Source organism: Poecile atricapillus, chromosome 1 (genome assembly GCF_030490865.1).
Source record: "Poecile atricapillus isolate bPoeAtr1 chromosome 1, bPoeAtr1.hap1, whole genome shotgun sequence".
NCBI lineage: Eukaryota > Metazoa > Chordata > Aves > Passeriformes > Paridae > Poecile > Poecile atricapillus.
The window spans coordinates 72,181,318-72,202,364 of NC_081249.1; the positions used below are offsets into that span (position 1 = coordinate 72,181,318).

General features: G+C 36.5%; 1 protein-coding gene across 3 annotated transcripts in view; it reads left to right on the forward strand.

Annotated features, from left to right (window-relative positions):
- The window catches only part of XPO4 (exportin 4), a 73,472-nt gene that overhangs the window by 38,552 nt on the left and 13,873 nt on the right, over positions 1 to 21,047 (forward strand). For 2 of the 3 annotated variants that reach the window (XM_058846678.1, XM_058846693.1), the window contains exons 7-14: positions 8,291 to 8,403; positions 10,808 to 10,965; positions 11,230 to 11,404; positions 15,464 to 15,640; positions 17,503 to 17,645; positions 17,761 to 17,906; positions 19,137 to 19,314; positions 20,793 to 20,952. In XM_058846678.1, coding sequence (XP_058702661.1) covers positions 8,291 to 8,403; positions 10,808 to 10,965; positions 11,230 to 11,404; positions 15,464 to 15,640; positions 17,503 to 17,645; positions 17,761 to 17,906; positions 19,137 to 19,314; positions 20,793 to 20,952 — 1,250 coding nt within the window. The remainder of the gene's footprint in view (positions 1 to 8,290; positions 8,404 to 10,807; positions 10,966 to 11,229; positions 11,405 to 15,463; positions 15,641 to 17,502; positions 17,646 to 17,760; positions 17,907 to 19,136; positions 19,315 to 20,792; positions 20,953 to 21,047) is intronic. The other variant, XM_058846687.1, reaches the window with a different exon arrangement.

Consider the following 21,047-nt stretch of genomic DNA (forward strand, 5'->3'; position numbering starts at 1 on the left):
CTTTCCTGGTGTGGCAGTCAGAAGGTGATACCTGTGTGTTTTTGTTTTCTTTTAGTCTGTTCATTATGCAGCAGGCAGCAAAAGTAAATTTATTTGAAACTGGATATTCCTTGGTTCACATCTGTAAAGCAAAATGCCAGTTATATTGGCTTTAAGAAAGGTTCCATGGATTAAAAGTAAATATCCCACTTCTATTCATCCCTGAAGTGATTTGGCAGCGGTTCAGAGAGGAATTTAGCGCATGTGCCGATAAAATGGAGACTGTAGTCATTATTGCACCTTATAAAAGTCTTTGGAAGTGGATTTGGAATTTCAAATAGAAAGGAAGTGCTCTTGTATTGTGCAGTGGTGGTTCCCTCTGAATTTTAGGTTGGCTCTGCACAAACTTCTGGTGTAGTTCTAAATACAACATCATAGAATGTTAAGGGGTTGGAAGGGACCTTAAAGATCATCCATTTCCAACCCCCTCTGCCGTGGGCAGGGACACCTTCCACTAGACCAGGCTGCTCAGAGCCCCGTCCAACCTGGTCTTGAACACTTCCAGGGTTGGGGCATCCACAGCTTCTCTGGGTAACCTGTTCCAGTGCCTCACCGTCCTCACAGGAAGAAATTTCTTCCTACTGTCTAACCTGAATTTCCTCTCAGTTTGTGCCCATTACTCTGTGTCCTATCACTGCAGTTCCTGAGAAGGAATCCCTCTCCAGCTTCCCTGTAGCCCCTTTCAGACACTGGAAGGTTGCTATGAGGTCTCCACACAACCTTCTCTTCTGCAAGCTCAGCAGCCCCAACTTTCTCAGCCCGTCTTTGTAGGGCAGGTGCTCCAGTCTCCTATCAACTACATGGCCTCCTCTGGACTTACTCCAACAGTTCCATGTCCTTCTTACACCAGACAACCAGACCTGTACACCAGGTCTGTAGCCAGTACTCCAGGTTGTGTCTTACAGGAGCAGAGTAGAGGGAGAAATCTCCTCCTTCAACCTTTTTGATGCAGCCCATGATGCAGTTGTTCTTTCTGGGCTATAAGTGCACATTGTTGGCTGATGTTGAATTTTTCATCAACCGTCACCCCTAACTCCTTCTCTGCGGTGCTGCTCTTAGTCACTTCTAACCTGTTGGTGTGTCTGGGAGCTTAGTGTAGTTAAAAAGTGAAGGCTGTAGTTCTTCATGAGCTCTTTGTCCTCAGCTAAGGTTTGTACTGGTGAAACCAGAGAGAGAGAGATCCATGCAACGTGTGGAGCCTTGGAATTCCAGCTTTCCTTTATACATCTAGATAATATGAAGTGGTTTAGGTGTTAGTAAATAAATGTCACTAGAAGTACCAAAGCAAGACATACTACTGCTTAAAGTTAATCATATTGCCTGCTATTTGGCCTACTTTACATACTACAGCTGTTAAACAAGTCTTGGCCATTTCTGGAGATCAGGTGGACCTAAGTGCTCTTAAAGGATCCAGTTGAAATATTTTTGTAATTTCTGATCCACCTGATATATTTTTCTTTTCTACCATTGGATATTTCATTTTGTTCTAAGAATTACAGCACCAGCTTGGGTCGTCTTTATTTATGTATCAACCTGTTTTCACAGAAGTTGGAACTTGAGAAAAATTGGTCTTAGCTGCCAAAGATTCAGGAACTTTTGGGGTTTACAGTGCCATGTTAATTGTATTGTGGCATATATCTCTTTTCCTTAAGATGACCTCTTTAACTGTTGATTGTTAGCTCTTGGGCAGTGAAACCTAGCTTGGCTATAGTTTCTGAATAGATAGCACATTACATAAGAATGTAAGAATTGCTGTGTTGACTGATTGGTTAGTGTCCTTTTGGTGTCCTCTTTCCAAATCTTGACAGTACATATGCTGAAGCAATAGGCATAAATTTAATACTTAAAGCATGGAGTAAAATGATCCATTGTATTCTCAGATAAATCTTTTTTCCTTTAGTTGGTATTTCCCTGGCAAGATAGTATTGATTCTCAGTATTCCCTGCATCACCACAGTAATCTGCAGTATATTTATGTAATATTTAGCAAGATTCTTGTATCCCCAAAAAGGGGAAGTAGCATAAATGTAGATTAACTCTATGGTGGCTATTGCAAAGTGGCATGTTATTCAAATCCCCAGGTTGTTAGAATCGAGTCAAAACATACCACTTCTGGAGAGTTCTGTACTGTTATAAAACAACATTGTAAGTGTTACATTGTTAAATGCACTTTTGGACAGTGTTGCCACCAATTGTAAGAAAAGTTCTAGTAAGACTGCGCAGTCTATTGCTACTGTGAAAGATGCATTCTGGAATATCCACCTCCTTGGAGCAGCAAAGGAAGAAGCTCTGGAACCTACCTAATTTCAAATTGGAACTCAGTATTTTTAATTTATCATGGGATGTGGTGCCTGCTGCAGGGACACAGCACAGTGACCTAGGAAGCCTCCTTTCAGTCATGTCCAGTTTCTCCCGTCTCATTTTCCAGCAATCATCTATTGTTATTTTTATCTGCCACCTTGAGATATTAGTTTACCCGGTGTTTGTGGATGCTTCAGAGACAGTATCTTGTGGCATGTTGGCTTCTGCACAGTTTCTTTTTTCAGTGCTGTTACAGTATTGTTAAATGTTATTTACTTGGATGGAGCTACTTTTAACTGCAGCTTTTCTTACATGAATGTTTCAACTAATTAAGGAAGTTGATCAGTACTAAAAAGTACAGCCCTCTCCTTTACAAAATTTCCTTCAAAAGTCTGACTTTTAGTACATTGTGAGTACCCAAAGTCTCCAGTTAAGAAGCTGAATGTTGTTGGGCTTTAATACACCTTGGCATGGACATACACATCCTTTGAAGTCAGGATGTAATTATAAATTCTATCATTTTATTTCCAGAGATCCTTCTCTCGTTAACTTTGGGATTTTTCTGTTCCTGGCAGCTATATTCTGATCGACTTTGGCTGAATGTCCTCAAATATAGAACTTCTTTAACAGAACATAAGAATTGTGTGCAGCTGTCTCCCATCTACAGAAAGGTGTCTATCATCTGTCATTAAGAGCTGTCATAGAAGTGCTTATCCCTTATTCTTCAATGTATGGATTGCAGTACATGAATAAAGAGATACTTGAGCTTTAGTTCATGTTTTGGGTTTAGTGCCTGTACTTGCTCTGAGGCAAGCTGGCAAATTTTCAAGTGATTGTAGAATAGGGAGTTTAAAATGCGGGTTATGTAGACCTAGTGGTTTGCACTCTACTAATACACATCATTGCTGTTCCATTGGAATTGTTGATCCCAAGTCAGTTGTATGAACAGACTGAAGATTTTGTTTGATCTGAACGTTTTTGTGTTCCTTGGCCATGCAGTTAAAGGTAGAGAGCTCTTCATATCTCTGTTTTGAAATGTCTTTTAAACCTCAAGCCAGGATGAAACACCTGTCTGGGAGGTTCTGTGAACCAGATAGTTCTGCAGACCTTTTAGATTTGAGCTCAGTCCAACCCAGATTGGTAGCATCTGTTGTGAAAGTGCATGAAAGCCACACAGAAAACTCAAGGTTGGTTTTGAGGAATGGTTCAAGTTGGCATTGTTGCTGGAAAAGTATCCTGCCTTATCACCTCTCATGAGCATGATGCTGAGCAGGGAACCACCTGGCTAAAAATGTGGTGGGATTTTTTTTTAGCAGGTTTTGGCCCTTGGTTTGATTTGTTGCACAGCTACAGAAATGATTCTATCTGTACAAAGGAGTGACAACATAGATTTCTTCAGCTGCTTTCCATAGGCCTTGTGTTTGTTAGCAGCCTGGAATTATCCTGAATTTACTGCAGCAGTCTGTTCTAATCTGAAAAATGAAGAATATCCTGTCCATTGTTTGGGATGTAGGGAAAAGTTCAGTATAACTGAAACAGCTGTATTTAAGAGAGCTGCATTTTACTTTTATCAGACTTTTATCATCTACTGCTTTTAGGTGAAAGCTGACCTGGCTTTGAAATCCCTGATGTTTAGAAATTATTTCTAGGATGCTATGCGTTTTCTTGACAATCCTTTTTATCAATTTTGGGCAAACCCAAGAAGATTGGAAGATCCCCTGAATGCTGTAATAATTGCACTAAACATATTTGCATTGATGTTTAACTTTTTAACAATTAATCTTGCATCATTTCAGTTTTCCTGAATGAAATCTGTAACCAGTTTGCAGTGTAACATCTTAACAGCATTGATATCAGAAGAGGAAAAGAGACCAGGAATGACCATTTTTGTGAAGGGGAGCTGATATTCTAGTTTCTTGCCCCAGTGGTTTTTAAGTTTCCAGTTTTACAGTGATGGTTTACAGCGCCCTGGATGGCAGCTGATGTGGTGGAAAGGTGTAACTCCTGGGCCACATCTGTGTGGCAGCACAGGTGTTTTAAGAGCCAGTTAGGCTGGAAGTGATCAGCTTGCATATCATAAGCTGCATAACTATAGCAGCAGAATGTACCGAGAGCTGCAGAATCCACATGGGTGGTCATGAGCCTTGGAACTGGCATGGCTCTGGAATTGGCCAGGTTTAAAATTAGCTTGGGTATTCCTGCACTTCCTGCTCCTGTTCCTGCAATCTGAGTCCAGTGTCTCGAACACAATGTATTGTTTCATTCTCATGACTGTTAAGAATACTTGTGTTTAATAATATTTAAGCACATGCTTCTTGTCCTGGTTGCTGGATCTATTTGCTGAGAGTGTGAAGCATGGAAAGGTCTGTAAAGGATTTCTCCATAGGGGGCAGCAAGCCTCTGCACCAGTTTTAGGCGGTTGCTCCTTAAACTCCTCACTTGTGCTTGGCTCACTAGCTAGAAAGCCAGAGGAGGTCTTAAGAATCCAGATAAAATCAGTATTTAACGTAACACTAGAGGGCAGGTACCTTTATAGTGCAGCTTTTTATTTTTAAAATGCAAGTCTGAGACTGGCACAAAGTACAGAAATATTTCAAAGAACAAAAGTAAAGTGATTAAAACAACTTTTAAGAAAGATATTCAGACCTTAACACTCTGAGTTTCCCTCCATTTCTGAGATGTTTTTCACTTCTGTCCACAAACTTATGAATGGGGTTCTAGTAGAATAAAGCTCAGCTTTGATTTTTGAGTTCCAAACTTACTGTTTTGTGGAAGAACAAGCCTTGCCTCTCGGAAAAAAGACTGTGGGATTCATTCTCAGATACTGGAATCAGTTGAAGTACTGAAGTAAAATATCATAATCCCTCATGACTACCTTAGGATATGAAACATTTTGATATTCATCTTCACCTATCAGTCCCTTCCTGGGACAGAGGCTGTGAGTGAGAGGAAAACTACACGTTTGTTGGTTCTTAATTTTTGTTGTTTTCATATGTTCCTCCAAGAAGCACATAAAACCTCAAACTTTCTTTTCTAAATTAGTTTTAAAATAAAAAAATTGTAACTTTGAAAAACTACTCTTATTTTTCCTCCTCATGAACCAAAACCAAGCACAGAGCTAATGTCTACATGCATAAATTGAGTCAGAGATAAAATATGTTTTAACATTATGGTCTTCTCGTCTTCCTCTCTAAGCAGTAATATGGACCTTATCATACATTAAGGCATCTAATTATGTTCTATGATTTTTAACAGAGTTCAGTTCACATCACTGCATAATCTGGTTCATGCAGAAGATCCAAGTCTCTGAAGGAATCAGTGTCCCAAATCTTGCAAAATGGGTGAAATATTGACATATTGGTATCTGGTAGCAATCTGGTAGCTGTTTGTTAGCCTGAATTTCTGTTTCATTCAAAGTGAATTTTATAAAAAGTTAATCATTCCTCAGTAGACCTGGGAATGTTAGAAATGTTTGTATTATTACCAGAAGTGGTTTACAATTGTTTTTCATTCTGGAAGAAAAAAAAACCCCAAACTCTTCAGGATGTCATCAAAGACTAATCAATGCTTAACATTTATCTGTATTGTAAGTCTAAATCATAAGGTTGAGTGCTTAGAAAAAAAAGTGTTTTGCACATTCTATACTTTTTGATTCTTTGTGAGTCTTGACAAGTAAGTTAATTTTGAATGATGAGGATTGTATTTGTCCTATGTACACCCATGTACAAGGTAATTTAGTGCCATTTTTTTCAAGTTTCGCGTAACTAGACTGCTGTTACTAAGACCAAACTGTAGCACAACGTAAGCTGGAGTATTTTGTGATGGCAGTAAGCATCTCCACAGCCAGTTTCTGCTAATGCTTGCATGCATGTAGTACATGCTGGAAAATGGTTGCAAGATCTCCATGATAGGTGGAGTCATAATTTGTAATGTTCAGTGAACAGATATTTTACCCACAAATCTCCTATTGTCAGATGTGCCATCAGTCCGTTAGCAGGAGACTAAAATAACTATACCTATAATAACTATAAAATAAGACTAAAAATAACAGGATAAGGCTGCAAGATAGTGAGTCTTGTTGAAATAGTGACAGCAAACTAGTGCTTCTTCTATTCTATGTAAAAAATATTTTGTAGCTGCTCTCTGTAGACTCAAACTAGCAAAGAGTAAATTTTTCACAGATTGTTAATGTGTTTAGGGTTGTCTTCTAATAATATGTCCAAGCCAATAGCCTATTGGAAAGTCACAGCAAAGGACATTCTTGTCAGTAAGCAATTTTAAGATACCATTTTGACTAAAACATTCTAAATTGAAAGGAAAAAAGGCATAGCTTAATTTGCCAGATAAAATTAGTTTTAATTTAGGATATTACTCCTGATAAAGGATGCTTGTATGTGATAATTTCATGCCCTTTTTTTTTTTATAGTGAGTAGAACCAAAGCATATTTGATCAATTAAATTACTTCAATTAAATTTACTTCAGATGGAAGTAAAGTACAAAATGTTGTGACTTTTAGCTTTTCCCCATCTGAAATAATGCAGATCTGGTATAGTTCAACATACATTGACAATCTTGAAAATTGTGAAATTGCTTTTATTTTGCACTAGTGTGAAAACCCCTGATTGTTCTTAGGCAGTGTAACGTGCTGACAGCAGTCCTGGGCACATGCCACCAGTGAAGGTCCCCTTGGTGCTGTACTGTGGAAAAAGTCTTTTTTTTTTTTTTTATTTTGGAATGGGGTTTTGCAGTGTTGTCAGGAATTTTGTTTTGTGGCAGAACTCAGAAGACAAGTTTATTTATAAATAAACAAATTGTACATCTTGCTTTGTGACACAATTTTTCATATTAAGCTACTTGCTTTAAATATTGTTCCCTTAAACAAAACCCATCAAAAGTTAAGGTGTCTACTGTTTTGACCGATACCACTGTAAAATTTGTTTCATTCTAGACATAGAAATAGTTTCTTATACACATTTTATAGTACTAGATTACTTACACTACAAAAGGTAATGTTGTTCATTGCCAGTAAGTAAATTATGTGCAGCTGAACGTGCTGTTACTTACTCTGGCGGTTGGGTTAGAAAGGGATCAAAGAGGATAATGTAGGGTTTAAGAAAGACAAATAAAACATTAGTAAAACTGCTTTAACTTAGCAACTACTACTTGAAATGGGTGATGTCACAAAGGGACACTTCAAAAACATCTTGATTTTTGATAAAAACGGTTGTGTGATCAGACTGACAAAGAAATGAACCTGTTCGTTTAAATGTTTTTGCTCATGTCTCTGTTTTTGCAGTACATTTGCAGAATTTTGTAAATTAAGTTATAACAAAATACATGGTGAGAGCTGAAATGAGTCCAGCAAAATTGTGTCTTTACCGTGTGCACATTTTTAATGAGCGTCTCTTACACATTGAATATGAAGATGCCTTGTGCTGACTTGTGCTTTTGTTCTTCTCGGTGTGATTAGAAAATGTAGATTAATGCGGGGCTAATATATCTGCATTCTGTGACACATATCTGGCTATTTAGAAAAATAGGATATAGATTTCAATGAGCTATATTTAGCTATGGTAAGGCCTTTTTAAAAGCTGCCAGGAAAATTTTTTAGAAAATGATTTCCTATTTTGTATAAATTTTAACACCTGTTAATTGCGGTTGCTTTTTTCCCTTCTCGCTGTGTCACATTAGACACCCTGGTTATCAAAGTGATCATATCGCTATGGTATGTCTCATAATTATGATCAAACTGTTATCTAACATTCCTGGAGCATTCTTTTTTTCAATACTTAATACCTTTTATTCCTTGGCCTCATGCATGAATTATGCTGTGTATGTGAAGAGGCTTAAAGTTTGTTTCCATTACATTCTTTCTGAATGGATCCTGTTGTATCTAGGATTTTTTTAAAGCCAAGTAGGAATGTTATTGTTGACCTTGACACCAGATAACTGGGCAGACATTATATAGCTATGTTTGAATCCTCACAAAATGTGATGCTAAAGCCAACAGAATCCTGGCGCGAGACCCTCCTGGACAGCAGAGTTATGGAGCTTTTCTTTACAGTAAGTTTCTTTCTTCAACTTTCATAGTCCAGACCACAGGGAAAGCAGCTCCTTCCTGTTCTAAAACTATTGTCGGACTCTTCCTTTTGCATCAGGTAGGACTGATTCTGTTCACTTCAGCTTGCTTATCAAAGCAGAGAGAATTATTGTCTTTTTCCTAGGGTACTGAATTTGTATTTTGCCTTTTAATTGCTTTAAATTGATGATCACTGGCAATAGAAAAAGGTTTATAGTTATCTCAACTTTTATGTTTAATGCTTCTGGACATGTATTCATCAGACAAAAGCAAGCACAATGAGCAGCTGCAGAGTAGTGAATCTTTCAGATAAGGTGTAATGGCTCTCAAAAGATCAAACAAGTAGTGTGTGTTTGCTGATATTAAAGCATTTGCTCAACAGAACAGCTGAAAATAAGTAATGTAGTTGTAGTTTTCTAGCCACTTTCAGCATACAGAAATCTGCATTTCTTTCCTCAGCACAAAGGAAATCCACAAACTTAAAATATAATTAGTTAGAAGAGATAAGGAGGAAGTAGTGTTGGGAGAGTGGAATGTAGTACTCACTTTCTGTAACTTAAAAGCCCCAAAATGTTAAAAATGGATAGAACTTGTTTTGTTTTTACAACTGCTGGGAGCAGTTTGTAATTGTTGCTCATCTAGGACTTTTTGCAGCAGCAACGTATATTGGCTTATAAATTCATTTGCTATGCAATTTGACTTAGGTTACATCTCTTGGGATCTGAGAATTCAATGTTCTCAGGCTTTTTTTCCACTTTTGCAAAGCAGAGAAATGTGCTCAAAATTTGGACAAAGTTGTTTTAAGACACTGAAAATGTAACTCTCCAGTGCTGCTTGACAGTATGTGTTTGGATACATGTCCTTGCTTGACAGGATTTTCAATAAATTTAAATTATTTTTATTTTTTTTTACTGCAAGTTTATCCAGCAGTTTTGAAAAGGTGAAAAAAATCACTGGCAGAGCTCTGAGCAGCTACACACAATCTGAACAGCTGTCTAGGCTATCCAGACAGTTGCTACTGTCAGCTGTGAACCTCCACATGCAAATAACTTTTTGGCTTACATGTTAACCCTTCTTCGTTTAATTGCATGAAGTTGTCAGAGTTGCATATCTGTTTCCTTGATTGGTTTACAATTACTTATTTGGGATAAGAAAAATATTTTAATAATACACAGGGTTGTTTTAATACATTTGCATTTTACTCAATAGCAACCAAGGCTCGCCTGTATCTTATTATTTCTGAATGAATGCTAGCCAGGGCAGTATGCTGTCAGTTCTGGTTTTAGATTCCTGATTTGCAGTGGTTGAGGCTTGCAGTAGTAGTTGGCTATTTGAAGTAATGTAAGTAAATAGTAGTAATTTTTATTCATTTATCCGATCTGAGAAATTTTAATAACCTTGTGAAAGTTGTCAGGACTGCTGTGTTAGAGCAAGAGCCTTCATTTCTCATCTCAGCCTCATGTGTGTGACATATATTAGGAGGGGTATTTCTGTTGCAGGGTTTGTTTCTCCTGCTAGTTTGATCTTTCAGGGATTAACTGTGTATCTAATTCAACTAGTTATGAGTTGGGTGAACTTGCAACTATAACACCACAGAAAAATGGTTAGTGTTTTAACTGTACTTTTTGGTATAATATTGCTGGAATAATTTAGCTAAATTTCACTTCTGGGTGAAAAAGCTACTCTATATTCGTATATTAATTCAATAAATCTGGGAAAAAATAGTGATGAGCATAAAAATTTTTTTTAAATCTGTACATGTCTGATTAAGAATGTGAGCTTATGCTTACTGAAGTAGTAAGATTCAAATCTAGAAAGTCTCAACAGCAGAAATAATGACATAACAGTTTGCACAAATGCGGGAAGATTACTGTTGGCCTTGTATAATATAAGGGTGTTGCCAAGGAAGTGATGCATTCATTTTTGTATATGTCTTCAGTGTTTACCTCTGCTAAAGAAGCATCTATATAATCTTGATTGAACTTGTTGACTAACTTTAGCAAGACTCTATAGCCTAGGCATAGTTAGCATAATAGAGATGACTGTCATTATTGCTGTTTTTAGAAGGAGCAAGCATGTCTGACTGGCTGGCATCTGTTTCTCTCTTTAAGACATAACATTCAATAGACAGTTCAATTTTCAACATGTAGGTGAGCCTTAACTAAATGTTAGTTTCAGTGAGTTAATTCAAGGCTTGAGATTGTGTGAGCTGAGTCACGATCTTGATGTTTGACATGGTTTAGGGAGTTGCAGAAACCCTTGTATTTCAGCCTGAGTGGAAGTTATAGTAAGCTTTTTTTGGTGTGTGCTCTTTTGGATTGAGAGCCATGTGACTGTTGTAAGAACACCCTGTTTTCATGTATTATTAACTACCTCGCTTCCTGAAAGGTACATCGAAAAATCAGAGAAGATACAGATATGGCCCAAGATTCATTACAGTGCCTGGCACAGCTGGCATCTTTGCACGGGCCAGTCTTTCCTGATGAAGGTTCACAAGTTGATTACCTGGCACACTTCATTGAGGGATTACTGAACACTATCAATGGGTATGTATGGCTGCTCTCTAAATTTAGATGGCATCTTTTAATCTTTAGTTTGGACTGTAGCATATCTGTGTGGAGAAATGGTATGACTTGCTTATTTCTGGATATAATTTGTGTTTACTGTTGGATTGCTTAAATTGAGAAAGGGCAGATTAAAATAGGTGGTGCTTATTATGAAATAGATTTATTGATTGAAAATGTATCAACAAAAGCAATTCCCTTTTAGCAATTTTCTTAATGGCAAAAACCTACTGTTTCTATCTATAGAATTGAAATAGAAGACTCTGAAGCAGTGGGAATTTCCAGTATTATCAGCAATCTGATAACTGTATTTCCTCGCAATATTTTAACGGCCATTCCAAATGAACTTTTCTCTTCATTTGTTAACTGCCTCGCACACCTCACCTGTTCTTTTGGAAGAAGCGCTGCCTTGGAAGAAGTGGTAAGTAGCTGCTCTCAAAAAAGTGGGTAGCCTTTTTCATTTCAATTTGTGATAAGCATAAGGGACATGAGAATTTGGCTATTTTGTTAATAACTATTGTGAATTCAGTGATTTTGTCCTAGATATTTCTGAAATCACACATGAAAGGATTTTCTTTTTATTTCACGCAATGTAATGAATATAATTACATGCTGTGTGCATCTTTCAGGCGCTGTTTTGATTTCAAGTGCATCTTAATTTTTTAAGTGAATGGATTAATTTAAAATATTAAAGTCCTAAAGTATTGCTGACTTGCTGTTGTAGATAACGAACAAGCTGCAGTCCTGAAAGTTTAAAATGACTACATGAACATATGAACAGACTGAAACTTAACTGCTGCCTAGAGTTCTGAGTCAGGAGTTTCTGTTTAAAGTGAGTGTAGCCATTAAGATCTGTTGTTAACATCATACATCGAGGCTGTTTAGATCATACCTTCATTGCTGACACAGTTCAAATGGTAATTGTGCGTAGAAATCTAACACAGGAATCAAGAGGATATTTTTCTTTCAAACTTTGGTTGTAACATTAAAGTGCAGTTAGCATAGCCTTAGTGTTCTGCTCCTAAAAGTTGCATTAAAAATAAAAACTACCACGGACACATAGTTTAAGGAAAGCAATATAAGAATTAAGGTGAAAAATCTTGCACTTCAGCTATTTATGTGCAGTGGCTATAGATTTAAAATGAGACTATGAAGATGTTAACTGATATTGCCCCACTATCATCACAGAGGGTGATTTTATTTGTTTTGACAGTTTGGTATAGTGACAAAGTGAGTTTGAAAAAATTATAGAAGTATTTAGGTACAAAGTTGATGAATGTGTTTCTTTACCAGAGAGCACAGGTGTATTAATTAACATTCATTGCAGAACATTGGATCATGTCTTCTCTGCAAGGTTAAAATGTATTATATTTGGCCCAGTGTTCACTTAAACTTTTCATTTTTTTCATGTCTTAATCAAAAAATTGGTGTTTAAATTTAGAATCTAAAATAAAGCTCCTTTCCAAACTTCGTTGGTCAAAATTTGTGTGCTTTTGAGCTTTTCTAGTAGAATATTGAATACATGTTCCTGGGTTTACCAATACATTTAGAAACGCTCCTGTAGCCTTTATAAGATTCTTCAAAACCATAGGCAGCTATCATTTAATTTCAAAGGAACTAAGAGGATGTTATTTCCTCAGCATCTTGTTACTTGAGAACTGGAATACGCAATCACGCTTAATGAAAACAGTGCTCAACATGATGCCATTTAAAACAATCTCTCAGCAAGAGCTTACACTAGCTTGTACCACTATCTGGTGCAATGATACCTTGTGTTGTGCCTATAGAAGTACTACTTTGCATCCCTGAAAACAGTCTTTTGTCTTAGGAATGTCCTGGCCACGGCTAGCGTGTTCCCCAAGTTTCTTTTAGAATGCATACAGTGATACTTTCTCCAAGCTCGTGTGCTGTCTGTAGTTAAGAGCCTTCTGACAGATTAAATACCCTGTATGTTGGGTTCATTAGAATCCTCAGATAATATTCCTGAAGCTTTTCAGAAATACGAAATGCAGCAGAATGCAGGTGTACTCCTTAAGTTTTGCTGGCTGGTAAAACTGTTTTCCACATATTTCTGCTACTTCATATGCCAGCAGACCATACCATGTGAACATGGCAGAAACCCTATCAGGCACAAGCTTAGCTGAAGACCTGCTATGAAAACTGTCAAAATATAGACATCCTGAATCGAAATCCACAAACCACTTCAAAGCATCTAATACTGATTTTCAACCATGGGGAAAACCCCACAATCCAAGCATTGGATTTGAATGCTGTTTCACATTAGCCTGCTATTTGGGCTTGGGAGATCAGCTGAAGGAAGTTTAAACATTTGCCTGAACCAGCTACACTGGTGGAGGGAGGGCAGTAAGCTTCAGCAGTGCTGAGGGTTAGTTTATGGGGCAAGGTGGACCAGTAATCTCTTCCTTTAATGGCACTGGGTATGAGAGGATGCTCATCCACAGCTTTGCTCTGCCTTGCTCAACACTTAATGCTTATGCAGAAGTAGAATCAAATAGTCCTCCTGAGTTGATGAAGAGTATGAACAGGATGAAAAGTCAAGTAAAAATTAGATCAAAGGCTTCTTTTTCTCAAACCAAATATTAATATATGGTTTCTGGTTCATGATATTTTTTTCAAATATCATGTGATAGCAGAGATCATTCTGAATTTGGTTCCCTCTTCTGTGCTTCCAAATCTTCGCAGCTTGTTGCTGCTGGACAAATTTTCCAAGTGTTCTTTCTTCAAAGGATCAGCAAACTAGGAAAGAAGGACCAATTTTCTTTTTGTTTCTCATAGTGGAAATTAAGAGGAGCTAAGCATCTTTGCTTTAAATTTACTGAGTCTATCTTGTATCTCCTGAAGAGCTGAGTTTTGATGCATCAGAATGATTCAGCTCCCAATCCTACATCATGGCACTTTGCCTGTATGACATCTTTGGTAGCCCAGCAGTAGCTAATCTGAAATAAGGATTGAGATGTCTTAGTAAAGTTTCTTTGGAGCCAGATTAGTTCAATATGGATAAAATCTTTCTACTGTTTGGGCATTTATTTTATGGAGGCATTTATTAATCCTAGATTGCTTATGAGAATATCTCTAAGTGTTGAAATAATTTTTCTTCATGGCATGAACTTTTTTATTACCTTTTTGAATAAATGAATATATTTGCTATATTTGGGTGTATTTTGTTGTTCATAAAAACATTTGTTTATTAGTTTATACTCTCAATTATTAAAAATTATTAAAAGTAATATATGTAAGTTATAGATGTAGATATATTACATACGTGTCAAAATACTTCAGGACTGAATGATGGTCTGTAAATTCGTATGTCCTTTAGTTAGATTTTAAAAAGACATGTTCTGGTGTTCTTCCTAAATTTATGACTTACATTACTGTTGAATACAATTTTGCCTCTCTCCATGTCATCTTCAGGTTTTGTTTTCACAATTGCATCAGTATGTCCCATATTTTAACTTCTGGAAATATGACAAACTTGCAGTTACAAAAGGATGCTGTGAAGCTATCTTGGAATGCTTCCAATGTGATATCAGTTTTTCCTCTTAATCAGTCATCCAGCCAGTGTTTTCTTTTCCTTGCCTGTTCATCCAGCCGTGTTAGTAACTTCACTGGAAGTCAGGAATTCTTGTGTCTGGAGCATGATTAAGGCCTTAATATCTCTTTATTTCATCATTGAACCATTTTACTAACCTCTGCTATCTCAGACTAGATTCTGTGAGCCATCCTGTTGGTTAAAACTTGAGAACATCTTAGTAGGCTGTTTATCTGTACAGTCACACTGAAATTTTTTGAAGTTGGATGTATTTACAAATGTTCAATTTTTGCATCAAAACAAAAAGTCAATAGTTACATTAAAAATACTTTTTTTTAAAAATGGCCACTTTGCTGTTTGGATTCTTTGCCTACAACTCAGAGCTTTATTTTTGAGACAAGTTATATCCTTTTGCAAGTTTTGTACTATATAGAAGCACATGAATAATTAAAAACAAGAAGCATCAGTTGAAATGCCCTAAGTAATTATAGCTGCAGGCTTATTCTGTTCTAATTAACTGGATTTTGGTTTGTTCTTAGAATAAGAAGTTGTGATACATCATCAAAACCGGCTACTGGCTGGAATAAGGTTTCTTGAACACTTGCAGTCTTGCAGTGATTTCCTCTGGAATCATTGTTTTTTTTCTCTCTATTTCAGAGATAGCAGAATACCTATAAGTCTGTATGCAATATCAGATGAAGAGAAATAGCTAAACACATTGGCAGGTTTTTAAAGCCTAGCAGGCATGAAAGCTGCAGTGACCTTTTCAATGCATTGCTTCAGTTCATTCTGATATTTTTTTAGCTATCCTTGAATCCTTTTTCTGTGGGTTTCAACGGTAGAACATCTGTATAGTATTGATAAATGTAACTATGTTCCTCTGGTTTAGTTTAGTAAAAAGATGATTTTTTTTTTTTCTATCTCTTACAGCTTGACAAAGATGACATGGTATATATGGAGGCATATGATAAGTTGCTGGAATCTTGGCTTACTTTGGTCCAAGATGACAAACATTTCCATAAAGGTTTCTTTACCCAACATGCTGTTCAAGTCTTTAATTCCTACATTCAGTGCCATCTAGCTGCTCCTGATGGCACAAGGAATTTGGTAAGCCTTCATTGTAGTAGTTCTGGATGATAACATACAGTAACTAGTCCATGTCTTTTGGTGTGTATATATTATGCAGCTAGTACAGAATTGCCATTTGTGACTTCAGAAATGAAAAAAATTGCTGAACTTGTTATTCAGTTGTGATTTCCCAGTCTATTTCTCTCATTCTGGACAGGAACTAATGGATTCCAAAGTTGGAAACCACTTTAAAAAAAAACGATAAAAATAAACCTGTATATTAAATCAATGTGTATCTTATTCTTTCCAGATACAGTGACTAAACTTTTGACCTTCCATCTGGATTATAATTCTAGTTAAAATTCTCAATTAAATTTGGGGCCTTTTTATGATTGTTGCCTCCCATGCACTCTCTTCAAAATGTAACTGACATGATTATAACAGATATTTATATATCTGAAAAAATGTAGACTGACTGTGCTCAAAGCAGAAGAAACCTGGAATATCACGTAGTCCTTTTGGATAAAATAAATTCCCAGTTGAGTTTTTGAACAGTTGACTGTGTAGAGAAAATTTAAAAGTACATCAAGTATCTCTTGAGCTATTGAGAAAGAAAGATGATTAGTCTGTTTGGCAGGAATCTGGATTTACTAAAATAGATTCTTATACAGAAAGTTGGATGTAGATGTTGGATGAATTAGTGATTGCATAGATTTAATTCAATAACTGTATAAAATCTCTCTTTAATTTGACGCTTTGCAAAGGTCTCGAGATACCTCATTCTGAAAAGCACTATGTAAAACATAATTCTGCTATCTCAATATGTAACAGATGGTAAAATAACGGTGCCAAAACTGAGAGAAATATTTCACAGGAGAGCTTTGAATTCATATCAGGCAATCTTGACATAACTTGTGTACATAGGTTGATTCATGTCATTCTGTGAGACAAGTCATTTATCCCATGGGTAACCTTTAAAAGCCACAGCTGGCATTTTAGAATGCTTCTTGTTCCATATCAAAGTGGTAACAGGAACTTTCAGTCTCTGCTTTGAGAGCAGAGGCTCATCCTTCAGTAAACAGCTGCAACTTTGAAGTTGCCAAAAGAGAATGATTTGCTGGGTTACATAAAGAAAAGATGAGTTAAGAGCGCTTTGCATAAGGAGTTGTGTGTGGATTCAGTTTTCCAGGGCCTCTACAGAAACAAAGCAGACTGATAGCTTTCTCCGCCTCTTGTATTTTACTTTATTACTTGCATAAATTTTATGATTAAGAGATAAGAAAGAAACACTTTTAATATTTATACTTGGTTTCTGCATATCATGGTTCATCTGTTCAAGGAATAAGATCTGATTATCATTTAAATAGTTTTATAGTGCAACCAAGATAAGCTTTGAAAAATTGAACAGCGCAACTCCTGCATCAGCAAGAAATAAAGCTGAGATCATCAAGATTATTAGTCTGCTGTTTTCTGAGTTTACAGCACTTACTTTTAATGTACTTTTTTTTTAAATTTAGTAGTACTTTTTAAACTACTATTTCCCATCTAACAGTAGGTTAGCTAAAACCTTTAATGAAAGGGCTAACATTTATTTCATCATGAAAAATACTACCTATTTATGTGATTTATGTAAGATCTCAGACAACTGAGAACTATTAAAATATTAGCAAATGCACTGAATGTGGCATTTTGGTACTGAGATTGTGAAATGCTGATTTTAAAACAATATGAACCCATGTTGACTCTGTTTAACTCTTCTGTGTCTAATTTAGTACAAGTCTGTTGTTCATGCAAATTATCTTGCAAGAAAGAGCCAAAATAAAAAAGAAAATTGTGGTAATAAAGAATGTAATAAGCATGACCCTAACTTGTTGCTTCTAATTTTGTTGAAATAACCGAAGACTGCCAATGGTGTGGCCTCTCGGGAAGAAGAAGAAATAAGTGAGCTGCAGGAGGATGACAGAGATCAGTTCTGTGACCAGTTGGCCAGTGTAGGCATGCTGGGGAGGATTGCTGCAGAACACTGCATACCTCTTCTCACAAGGTAAGTACAAAAAGAATAGTTATGAATGAAAATAAATAAAGCTGTCACATAGGAAAAGCTTGACTTTGCCAGAACAGTTTAAAAACAGTGAAGCTGCTTTGTTATTTGTCCACAGTTTGCTAGAAGACCGAGTGACAAGGCTCCATGGACAGTTGCAAAGACATCAGCAGCAGCTACTTGCCTCACCAGCATCAGGTTCAATTGACAATAAAGTGCTTGATGACCTGTATGAGGATATTCATTGGCTTATTTTAGTCACAGGTTAGTGAACAGCTTTAAATAGTACTTAATCTGGTAGTCTTATTGCAGCTGGAACACCTCAGGAAAAAAAAAATAATCCCTGTATATCAGCTACTCTCAATTGACTATACATTTTGTCCTTTAACATGATTTCATCTTACATACAGGACTGGCAGAGTCCTTGTCTTGCTATCATCTGCCTTTAGTAACAGGAATATTATCTCTAATGATTACCTTGTGTAAAGGTTTCATCAATGTCTGTTGGAAATTCCTGCAAGTAATTTTGTTATAGATTTTTTTGAGTTGTGTTATCAGTCAACCTACTCAAGGAGTTAGTCTCTTCATGGTATTGTGGTGCTGGCTGGGTGCACATGACTTAATAAGGGAAGCAACATGAGATCAGGGAAATGGTGACAGAGAATCATGTAAGTTCTACACTTTCTCAGTGCTGATAATCCATGACCTGCTATTTTGCTATGTTTTGGGGAATTTAGAGCCTTTTCAATTTAGAGCCTTTTTGGGTTTGATTTTTAGATGGCAATATTTTCTATATGAAATGTATGAAATATTTGTGGGACTTTTTTGAAGATCTGATGTTTTAGTTGCTCTCAGATGTTGACATGAATGTGTTTATAATATTTTTATAACACTGAGGTGAAGTTTGTAGCTCACAGATAGTTATGAGATCAGATACTGAAAACTATAACTAAAGCTGGATTTAATATTATCTAGATACCAGAGTATTGTATGAAAACCCATGCTTCACCTGATCTGCAGTTGCTAGGTGAGGAAACTGTGTTACAGCACTTGAGGTCTGAAAGACTGACAGAGTTGAGATGTTAGCAAAACATCTCCCAGATGATATGGACTCAGTGGGGAAGCTGTAAAACAAGGCTTTTTTATCACGTAGCAGAAGAAAAAAATGACAACAAAATGTTGTTTTGTCCTTCCCCCCAAGTAGATGAATTGACTGCAGCACTTTTACACGAAGGAAAACTCATCTCTATTGGTTTTTAAATTGCTAGTTTATTTTTCCAGTCTTGGATTATTGTCACTTTAGGTTTTTTTCCTACTGAATGGCTTTCAGGATTCTAATTAATTTGTATGCATTTAAGCAGGGCTAGTCAGGGTCTGTACAAACATTTGAGTCTGGTGTGATGTCTGCAGGTAAGCCTATGGATTCTTTAATCAGAAAGCTGTAAATTAACCTAGGGTAGAAAGTTGTGATCACTCTTTCTTTTTTAATGTAAGGCTACCTCTTGGCTAATGATACTCAGGGAGAGACTCCGCTAATACCTCCAGAAGTAATGGAATATTCCATTAAACATTCAGCTGAGGTTGACATCAATACAACACTTCAGATTCTGGGATCTCCAGGAGAAAAGGCCTCTTCCATCCCAGGGTACAACAGAACTGATTCTGTAATTAGGTAAGGATGCATCTTGTATTATTAAGTGTGTTTCAGAGGAAAAAAAACCTAGAATGTGAGTAGACTTCTGTCCATGTGAAAAGTAAACAATATGTAAACACTGAACATTGAAAAGGGAAAGATTGACCTGATAGTCTTAACATACTTCATGAGCCAAAGTCTTGGAAATATACAGAAATGGTTGTTATATTTCTACTGAAAACCCATCTTTTATCTCTTTCTTACAGAAAATCCTTAAAACTACTGAAGTAAAAAATGTTGGTAGATCAAAATCTTTAGATAATATATACTCTCAAATTCATTCAGCACATATATAGATTAAACAAATGCTTTCCAGAACATCGGTGAGCTTCTCTACTTTAAATATGTGTTACTGCCCAAGCTTGGCAGTAGCAGCAAAACTGATCCTCAGAGCGTGAGGAATTGTTGTCAGTTATGTACACATATCACTGACAGCCTATAAAAGAAGCAGGAGAGATGTCCCTTCGCTTTTTGCAAGAAGGCTGATGCTCACAAAGGATTCTTCCATTTGAATCCTCACACTTCAGAAGATTGCATTCCACTCTTAGTTGACATGGAAGAGTCTTCACCTAAGATTAGTTGTTGCATTCTTCAAATGTTTTCTTCTGGGAAGAAGGTAGAAAAAGTGGACCTTCATTAGCAATGATGTATGTGCCTAGTGTTTAGAAGGTTGTATACTGCTCACCTCTACTATTGGCCACTTCAAAAAGTGGCCACCGAACAGGATTTCTTGATGCAGTGTCTCAGTGGTAGGAATAAAACCAGATCAAAATAAGGATATATTTGAGGCCCTTTTGCAATAACTCTGAAGTGTCTTCAAGAAATAGGCCACTGTGAGCTCCTAAATTTCTTGTGTACAATCACACTCTTACAAAATTCAATTGATGTACTACAAAAGCTAATATTTAATACTTTAATTTATATTGTATTATCCATACAATTTATGGACTGAATATATTAATGTAATCACCTCATAATCTACTATTTCAGGCCATTTCCCAGCAGTAATGAACAAAAGAAAAATAACTGGTTATTTCTGTATTTGTTTTCTGATATGTGTCACACTGCAAACACTGCACAATTAGAACCCAGTTGGTCACTAAAATTGTGGTGCAAGGAAGGAAAAAGCAGTTTTTCAAAACAGCTTTTCAGGCACTCCAAGTAGTTAATTTGTCACAATGCTTGTGAGGATTCTTTGTTGCTGTAATTTTGATGTCAAAATACTTACTTTTTGGAGGATAATTGCTCTTTTCTCTCTCTCTCTCTCTCTCTCTTTCTCTCTCGCCTTGCATTTCAAAACCAGTAAATTCAGGTGCTTTTTACTTGATTAGAGTTGAACTGTTTTGTATTATCCTGATCTCTCTGTCCTATTTTGTGAAAAATGAAAGTGGTTTTGGTAGTTTCATTGCTTCTTCAAAAACCGCTCTCAACATCCTCATTGTATTTTAAATCGGCAGGTTGTTATCTGCTATTTTAAGAGTGTCAGAAGTAGAATCTAGAGCAATAAGGGCAAATCTCACACACCTCCTGAGCCCCCAAATGGGCAAAGATATTGTATGGTTCCTCAAGCGCTGGGCAAAGACTTACCTCCTAGTAGATGAAAAGTTGTATGATCAGGTAAGGATGTAACTTTTATGAACTTATTTGTGAGTATTAGCAATAATAGTATCCTGTGAATGTAGATCTCAGTGTAGCTATTTAAAAATGCAGTG